The sequence below is a fragment of the Cryptotermes secundus genome, unplaced genomic scaffold, assembly GCF_002891405.2.
Source record: "Cryptotermes secundus unplaced genomic scaffold, Csec_1.0 scaffold699, whole genome shotgun sequence".
NCBI lineage: Eukaryota > Metazoa > Arthropoda > Insecta > Blattodea > Kalotermitidae > Cryptotermes > Cryptotermes secundus.
In genome coordinates, this window is record NW_019738883.1 from 304646 (window position 1) to 314283 (window position 9638).

General features: G+C 39.9%; 1 protein-coding gene and 1 non-coding gene across 3 annotated transcripts; both read left to right on the forward strand.

The window, feature by feature from the left end:
• The first annotated feature begins 146 nt into the window (after positions 1–146).
• On the forward strand, positions 147–218 carry Trnah-gug. Its single transcript has one exon. It is a non-coding gene; the product is annotated as a tRNA-His (tRNA).
• Positions 219–4572: 4354 nt separating this feature from the next.
• LOC111871264 (transmembrane emp24 domain-containing protein 2) lies at positions 4573–7136 on the forward strand. 2 transcript variants are annotated; one of them, XM_023864242.2, is made up of 3 exons: positions 4573–4942; positions 5114–5344; positions 6631–7136. In XM_023864242.2, exons 1-3 carry the CDS (start codon positions 4810–4812, stop codon positions 6861–6863), a joined length of 597 nt encoding a protein of 198 aa, XP_023720010.1. In that variant the 5' UTR covers positions 4573–4809; the 3' UTR covers positions 6864–7136. The 2 variants fall into 2 exon arrangements, with proteins under 2 accessions (XP_023720010.1, XP_023720009.1); XM_023864241.2 differs by having other exon boundaries at positions 4575–4942; positions 5114–5365.
• Positions 7137–9638: the final 2502 nt, after the last annotated feature.

Here is a 9638-nt window from a genome sequence, read left to right on the forward strand (position 1 = left end):
ATCCTACAAGATTATTATTCGGATGTAACTGTGCTTTAAAAAGTTTGGAATTAATAAACATGTTTTTCAATAATGAATGAACGCGAGGTTCAAAAATGTTAACTATATATCTTAAAATGGGAAAGTGTAAGACGTGCCTCACAATAGCCGTGATCGTCTAGTGGTTAGGACATTGCGTTGTGGCCGCAATAACCCAGGTTCGAATCCTGGTCACGGCAGTGGTCATACGACCATTGGCGGCTGAGGCTTTTTTTTTTTTGTTTTCTTTCAGCATATATTTACGGCCCCAATTTGTGAAGTACCATACGAACAACGAAAACTTGCACCATTCCTAAAGAACAATTAATTTAAAATTTCGTTTTGGCACTGGTTCTGCAACAAATGTCATCTCATTGATTCGTTTGTGCTGTCGCATCCTGCTTTGTAAACATATATGAACACGGGGCACAGATATAATTATACAAAATAATAACTTCTACTCCACTCAGTTCTTTCGTAATTTTTATGTACTTTTCACATTAAGATAGGTATTTAAACACCTAAACATGCAGCGTCTCTGTCTCGAAATAAGCTAGGATTCGGGTTGCTAAGTTTGAAGGGGGGGGGGATCCCGTAAAGCAGGTGGTTGATGCACTCTGCTACAAGCTCGATGGGCGTGGGTTCGAGTCCCGATGAGGTGTCCTTTTCTTTTTTTTCAGTTTACCTAATCCTTCTAGTCGCACTATAGCCCTGGGGTCGACTCAGCCTCTAACACGCTCTAAGAAAAATGAGTACCAGGAATGTTCGTGGGGTTAAAGGGCGGCCGGCGAATAAGGCTGACAAATTTACCGCCATCTGTGAGCCGACTGTCTAGAGTAGTGTTTATCAACCACCGGGCCGCGACCCGGTATCGGGCCCAGGCATCAATTATTCCGGGCCCTCGTTTTATAAAAAACGAATTTACTGAGCAGCGATCTAACAGAAGTTGAGAACCACTCGTCTAGAGAAAACGTGGGCCTTCACGGCTTGTTACAAGGATATTTTACCTTTTTCTTCTCTACAGATTGTGGAGCGGTAGAGGTATAATTTATGTGACGACATGCCCTCTGTTAATATCGGTTGATATTTAGATCAAACTGTCTGAACGGGGAAGAATAGTACGATCTTCAGTTTTGGCTTTTGGGATATAACGCCTTATAGACCCCTGAAAGTCAGCCGAAGTCTTGGTAGCAAATGTCGCCTCCATATTCATGGTCTAAGATCACTTATTATTTACCCTGAAGAATGGAGTCTACATGTTCCTCCTAAACGTCGGTAGACTCAAGTGGTACGAAAGGTTGACGAAGCTGTAATTTTGTTTTTATGCAGTTAATTGAGCAAGAGCTTGGTATATATGACAAACGCAACCCAGACTATGCTAGGCAGAACAAAATAGATTTGGCTTGCGAAAGAATTCTCATGAGACAAAGGAGGATGAATCCAGGTCAAGTTCTTTCGAAACAATATAAGTGACTCAGTTCAAATTGTCACAGAAGAACGGATGCACCCAATATTTTCTTTTCCTAATATTCTATTTAAGCATATTGTTGCATTAATATATCATTTATTTCATACATATTTCCGCCTTAAATACAATTTATTATCTAGTCACCCTTCTTCCAAACTACATGTTTCGGCTTCATACGGCCATCATCAGGTGTTTTCTATCTTACTAAAATTGTTGTGCTGTATGGCAAAATTTCGTATCGCATATGAACACGACATAACAAAAGAAACAAACTCCGTGGTTTCAGTCCGCAAGCGAAATATACCGACCGAGCAACCGCCGCTTGTCGGCGAATTTAGTGCCAACTTTAGCTGGTAGAGGGTGCCGCGTGGTCAGCTCAACGAATCCCCACAGCGTAAACACGATATTTCTGCTTAAAATTAATTGACCTTATTTAAAATGGCCGCGCCGTAGCTCAAGCGGTTAGTCGCTGGCTTCCCACCGCGGCGGCCCGGGTTCAATGCCGGGTCTGGTCAAGTGGGTTTTGTGGTGGACAAAGTGGCGCTGGGGCGGGTTTTCTCGGAGTACTTCGGTTTCCCTTACCAATCTTCATTCCACCAATTGCTCCACAATCACCCTCACCTATCATCTGGGGCTGGTACAATAGGCCAGAAGTGGCCGCAGTACAAGGGACTTAGTCCCACTCCACTAGCAATAAAAAAATAAAATAAAAAATAGTCCCACCCCACTAGCAATAAAAAAAAACTAAAATTAATTAACGTCCCGATGTTTTACGTCCATTCTTCTCTTCTCAACCACCACCACATCATGAGAGGATCATTGCAAAAGTGAACGAAATTAGAAATTACGATCGCGCACTTAAGATGATGTGGGCAACTTATGAAACATATTTTCTCAGTGTGTGCCTGCTAATCGGGAAACCAGTTTCCTGCTTGAAGTCTGCGATTTTACTCGGATATTGCGGTTTCCAGTTTCCTTGGTGTGCCCTCGACCTAAGGGCAACCGCAGTTTCTGAGAACTGTTATCTGCCTGAGTTGAACGCATGTTACTAAATGGGGCAGCAGAAAATGAGGAAACGGCAACGCAACTCGCGGAAAGATTGAGAAACTCAATTTCCAGACAACTTAGGACGCCAGTCTTCACACAATTGCGTTGTCGCGTGGTTTCCTAGTGTCAATTGTTATGTTTGAGCTTCAATGATACATTTGTTTCTGAGGATGTCACAGAACGTTGACGAAGCTGCAATTTTGTTTTTGTGCAGTTAATTGAGCATGAGTGTATATATATGACAAATGCTACCCAGACTATCCTAGGCAGGGCAAAATGGATTTGGCTTGCGAAATAATTCTCACGAGACGAAGGTGTTTGGATCAGGGTCAACAATATAAGCGATTCGGTTAAAATTGTCACAGAAGAACGGATGCACCCAATGCTTTCTTTTCCTAACATTGTATTTAAGCAGCATGTTGCATTAATATTCTGACAGAGTTTGGGATACCCATGAAACTATTTAGGGTGTGTAAACGGAACATATAGTAAAGTCCATGTAGGTAAATATTTGTCTGATAAATTTCCTATCCAGAATGGTCTAAAACAAGAAGATGCTTTATCACCACTCCTTTTCAACTTTGCTTTAGAATATGTCATTAGGAAGGTCCAGGGAAACCAGGTGGGACTGAAATTAAACGGGACACATCAGCTGTTGGCCTATGCCGATGATGTGAATCTACTGGGTGATAATGTAGATACCATAAAGAAGAACACACAAACTTTAATTGACACAAGTAAAGAGGTTGGTCTAGAAGTAAACACAGAGAAAACTAAGTATATGTTACTGTCTCGTCACCAAAATGCAGGGCAAAATCATGACATAAAGATAGGAAACAGATGTTTTGAAAATGTGGCGCAGTTCAGATATGTATTTGTAAACAACGATAACAGATCGAAATCCGATTCGGGAGGAAATTAAGAGGAGATTGAACTCGGGTAATGCTTGCGACCATTCAGTCCAGTACCTTTCGTATTCTTGTCTGCTGTCCAAAAACATATAAATTAGAATACACAAAACTATAATTTTGCCTGCGGTTCTGTATGGGTGTGAAACTTGGTCTCTGACATTAAGGGAGGAACTAGACTGAGGGTGTTTGAGGAGAATATTTAGACCGAAGAGAGATGAAGTGACAGGAGGTTGGAGAAAACTGCACAATGAGAAGCTTCATAACTTGTACCCTTCTCCAAGTATAATTAGAATGATCAAGTCAAGGAGGATGAGGTGGACAGGGCATGTAGCACGAATGGGGGAGATGAGGAATGCGTATAGGATATTGGTGGGAAAGCCAGAAGGAAAGAGACAACTGGGAAAACCAAGGCGTGGGTGGGTGGACAATATTAAAATGAATCTTAGAGAGATAGGATGGGATGTAGTGGATTGAACTGGCTCAGGATATGGACCAGTGGAGGGCTCTTGTGAACACGGCAATGAACCTTCGGGTTCCATAAAATGCTGGGAAATTCTTGAGTAGCTGCAGAATTGGCGGCTCCTCCAGAAGGGCTCAGCTCCATGAGTAAGTTGCATTATTATATCATTTATTTCACATATATTTCCTTCTTAAATGCATCTTATTATATACTCACCATTCTTCCAAATTACATGTTTCGGCTGTGTACGGCCATCACCAGGCGTCTTCTATCTTACTAAAATTTTTGCACTGTGTGTCAAAATTTCGCATCTCCTGTGAAAGCGGTATTTCCCGATTAAAATAAACTGACCTTAATTAGAACAGTTTATTTGACATCCCAATATTTTCCTTATGGCCGTCGTCCTCTCTTCTCACACCGTCTCAACTGATCTCAACTACCGTCATATTATGACAGGATCAATATTATTTTCTTCCATTGCAGAAATTAAAAAATACAATCATGCATTACGTCGGACGAACATACCCACTGAAGATGTGAGCAACTATACAAACATAAGTTTCCTCAGCGTGCGCCTGCTAATCTGGAAACCAGTCGCCTGTTTGAAGTTGGCGATTTTTCTCGGAAATTGCGTTTGCGTTAAGGTTGCCAGTGTCCTTGGCGTGCCCTTGCCCTTACAACTGACCGCAAATGACTACATGACGTTATAACCCGTATGGTAATTCCTCATAACCACTTCAGCGAGAATCCAAATGCAACACAGTGTGATATTTAGTTTAGTAATCCGTGGTATGGAGGTGTAGTAAGTAATACGTAAGACAAGTTCCGTGAGATTGGGTTATTCAGGTTTCAGGTTTGTTGTTGAACGTGGAAGGATAGGCTTTTGTGGAACCTGTGTATTAATTATGCTTAAATTAAACGTTTATGTTTTGTTATATCTAACTTCTCAGTTTGTATTTTGCCATGGGTATTTTATAACCGTTGATGCTCATGCTGAAGAATGTTTCTTTGACAAGGTGGAATCCGGCACGAAAATGGGTATGTGCTTTAGTAGGTCATATAAATTACACTTAAAGAAAAGAGGACATGTTAATGTGGTTCCTTTTGAAGTAGAAGAAAAATACAATATTCACATTCATAAATGAAGAGATGATAACATGTAATCCCGCATATGTGTTAAGTAGCTGTCATAATTCATTTCTCTTTCAGGACTAATGTTTGAGATTGCCGAGGGTGGATTCTTAGACATAGACGTAAAAATAGTGGGACCCGATGGTAAGGTAATATATCAAGGTGAACGGGAAACAAGTGGGAAGTATACATTTGCTGCACATATGGGTGGTGTCTACACTTACTGCTTCAGCAACCAAATGTCTACTATGACACCCAAAGTTGTAATGTTCAACATGGATATTGGGGAGTCACCCAAGGACCAGCCAGGTGATTCTTCACAAGGACATGGTAGGGAATATGTGAAGTAGTGAAACACTGCAGTCATTAATAAAGTGTCATTACAATATGGAAACAAACCATGCATTCCTGTAGACAGTTCTTAACAAAATGAAATTATGGTTAGGTGACATGTTACTAGAACATTCCAAAGAAATAGGGCTGAAGTATAAGCCAACATTACTAGCACAGGGTAGGACTTATATGCCAAAAGCCTAATCATTTATGATGAACTACTGCAGGTTTGTAGCAGGTCATGAACCTTGTATATCCTACTACTTTCTTAGTTTCTTAGATCCAGTAAGCAAGCTTGTACTTTAATTAAGTTTTAAGCATTCCTTCTTTATGTTGGTATTATACCTAAATCTGAGAATTGATGACTTCATCAGTGAAGTGAATATGAAGATCAGGCTTCTGGCATGTGATGTGTAACTTGGTAGAGAGGTACTTCCTGCCTTCATCTTCTGGGTAGAAGAATCCCCTGAAATATTGGTACCAATATGCCAAACTACATGATGTCAAATCATACAACACATTGATACCAGGGAGGTGAAGGTAAAGTAAAATGTAACAGTTACATTTGATAGAATATTGTCAGGCAAGTTTTATGGTTCTTACGTGAAGCACTATCGTATCAGATTTAAATATATTATATTCCTCATGTAAACAGTGACAAAATGTTTTATCACAGTATAAAGTTACCTACTTCAGCTGCCATGGACTAGGTCCTTTGAGCATTTCATTTCAGAATGCACTTCTGGAAGTCCTAGATCTTTTGACAAAGCTCCTTGCATGAGGACTGGCTTACTGTAAAGCCTTTGCTTACATAGGACAACATGAGACTCGAATCCATGATCCCAGTGTTCTGGTAACTGAAGACCATGTGGTTACTGATCACAAATATGAGCTTTACAGCATTTATCATTAATCGATGTACCTGAAGTAGGTGGTTCAGTCTCTACTATGAGCAGGAATATCTCTGGGTTGCACTTAACCTCCTGATAGGTATTGGGGACTCCTGTGGGGATAAAGCAGCCAGAACATTAAGCTAATTTCCATGTAGCACTGAGATGTAGAATGTACAGAGGCAGATCAGCAGATAAAATCATTACAATGTCAGTAGATGCAGTTTCTCTTGTGGAGAATTGTTTAACAAGTTCTGTTCAAGTGGCGAACTGAGCAGACATTTGTTGTATACTTGTTATGTTTAACAGTTTAATTTTAATATGGGTAAATTGTTTTGTTGAATTAATAGTGTGATTTTTTTCCACATTCAGATGACCACAATAAACTTCAAGATATGATCAAGGAACTGTCAACAACGCTAACCGGAGTTAAGCATGAACAAGAATACATGCAAGTACGGGATCGCATCCATCGAAGCATTAATGAAAGTACCAATTCCAGAGTGGTTCTTTGGTCCTTTTTTGAGGCCTTGGTACTTGTCGCTATGACAATGGGACAAGTTTACTATCTTAAACGTTTCTTTGAAGTGCGAAGAGTTGTGTAGAAGTAATAAATAAAATAATTTCATGTTCAGTGCAAGAAAATATCCAGCTCTACATTACCATGATTTATTAAAATTAAATTTTATCAGTAAAGCCATCAGCAGATAATCTTTTAACATGTTTGTGCAGCTTCCCTGGTTAAAGACCCATATCATTTGAGAATTTTTGTACCTTTGTACTGTTGTACATTATCTTAGGCCTTTCTCTTTCATGTCTGTTCTATGATCTGTGATTTATTTTGCCAGAATAAGCTTATTAAAGTTTTTTCTATATAATGCTGTGACAGAAATTTTCACATTTTCTTAAAAAGTAAAATATCTCAAAATCCCAGTAAGGTAAATGTGCTGTTGTGCTGAGTCTTGCTTTATTCTGCTGTTTTATTGAGATGTAACATTTTTACTCTTTGTATTATTTTCCTCACCTCTACCTTCTCCAGAACTCCCATTTTCTGCATTATTCTTGTTTTGTCAGAGTTCTTTTGACTCACCAATATCCCACATCTTTCTGTGAAGGAATATTAATATTTTATACATACAACACAAACTATTTGACCAAATGTTGTAGCTGAGTGCTTAATATTCCTACTTCATACTCTGGATAAGTTATGATTCTTGGTGTAGAGGACTCCTGTCATGGATGTCTCAATATACCATTAGCACATATCCATTTGTGAAAGGTGCCAGTTTCACTACATATGTATGGGCTGAGATCTGAACTTGGGAGCTCCCAAGTATAAAGCAGGAATGGTAACCACTCAACTGTGAGATCTGGTGTTACAATAATAGATTCCTTCCATTGCTGTTGAGTGACAATTCAGATCACTCTAGATATTCACTTCCGTCTTTCATGCATCTCTGTTCACAATCTCTCCTTAATCTAAACATTAAAATCACAATCAACTGCTACATGTTTCAGTGTCACTTGGCCATACTCAGGCAACTGTTCACTTTTCAAAACTGCCATACTGCACTAGTAAAAGTAAAGCTATCCCCGTACCAGGCCGTGAAGACCCATAGGGTTGTGAGACATTGAGGGTCCCACATTGTCAAGACAATTGGCTCAAAGTTGGCGGTAAGGTTGTCAGCCCTACGCGCTGGCCGCGCTTTACTCAACAGGAAAATTATTTAATTAATTCCGGTACTCATTTCTGTTAGAGGCTGAGTAAACCCCAGGGCCTAGTGCAGCTGGAAGGATTAGGTCAACTGAAAAAAATCCAATAACCTCATTGGGACTTGAACCCGTGACCTTCCACCTTGTAGCATAGCTCCTCAACCACTATGCTACCGTGTGCCCCCATGGCATGAGGGGTAGACTACAATTTGAAACAAGGAACTGCTGATACAAGCCTTGTCAGGTTAGTAGAATATAGTAGTAAATGCATAGCTTTACTCCCTATGGAATATAATTTCTCCTTGTCATAAAGTCATGTATGTTGAGGACAGAAGATACTGAACAGCAGATAATTTTGGAGACTAGTGAAGCAGTATCATTTGACAGTGGAAGTGAGCTTGATGAAGACACTACAGCAGCGAGTGATAACAGTAATACAAGCGGAAGCAGAGATAAAATTTTAGTTAATTCCATGACATTCTTGGGACTCTGATAGGTGTCCATCTCCTCACTGGACTGAAGATACAACAGGCATCCCATGTGAGCAAGGATTCTATAAGAATTACCGCCTTCATACTCTTCCTTATAGAAGTGATCAGAATGTCAAGCATGCAATGAAAGATCTCTAATCCACTCGTGAACAGTTATATTTGCCATTTTACAGTAACATGCAATGTAACCGATTTTCTCACATACTAAGACCTCTACAATTTTGAGACAGTATGGTCTGTCAGACAAGATTGACAAGAACTGTGACTGATATTGGAAAACGGGATCTCTCTGATTTGCTGAATAACACCTATGCTGAAATTTACAATCCATCTGAATATGTAGAAGTGGACCAAATTACCATGCTGTTCTAGGAAGAGTCACTTCACACAGTACGTTCCCATGAAACATGAACATTTTAGTGTAAATATTATGAACTGTGCAGCATGACTGGTCACACTTACTATGTGACTGTACACTTTGGGAAGAAGAGTTAAAAGCAACAAAATGACAGCTACACAGACATGTAACTGTGAAGAGTCACTAGAAAAGTGGAAAGGATAGGCCACAAGTTTTACTCTCTTCTTCACCCTCAGATGATGTCCTGCACACAAGACCTATCAACTCTGGGAGACAGAATCATAAAGGGATGCTGCAGAGCTTTAATAATTCGTTCATTCGTTCATCAGTAATCTGTCAAGATGACAGGTCCACAGTCTCTTCCAAAACAGTTCCTCCACTTAATGCGATCTAGAGCTTTCTCCTTCAAATGAGAATATCCTCTTCTCTCCCCAAGGTCATCCAGCATCTTCTTACGTCTTCTTCCTCGTCTTCTGGTCACTTCTATCCGCCCCTCTATCTTTCCTTCAATAACTTCTTTTAGAAGGCAGTTACCGCGTAAGATATGACCAATCCAATTAGCCTTCCGTTTTCTTATTTCGTGTAGGATATTCCTCTGCTCACTGATTCTAAATAACACTTCTTCATTTCTCACATAATTGGTCTAACTGATCTTCTCCATCCTTCTCCAACACCACATTTCGAAGCTTTCCAGGTGTTTCTGATCTACTGCCCTAAGTGTCCAAGTTTCAGCCCCATACAAAGCCATGCTCCAAATGTAGCATTTCACTAGTTTCTTTCTCAAATTTAAGTCCAATTTGCTGGTAAAAAGATAAGAT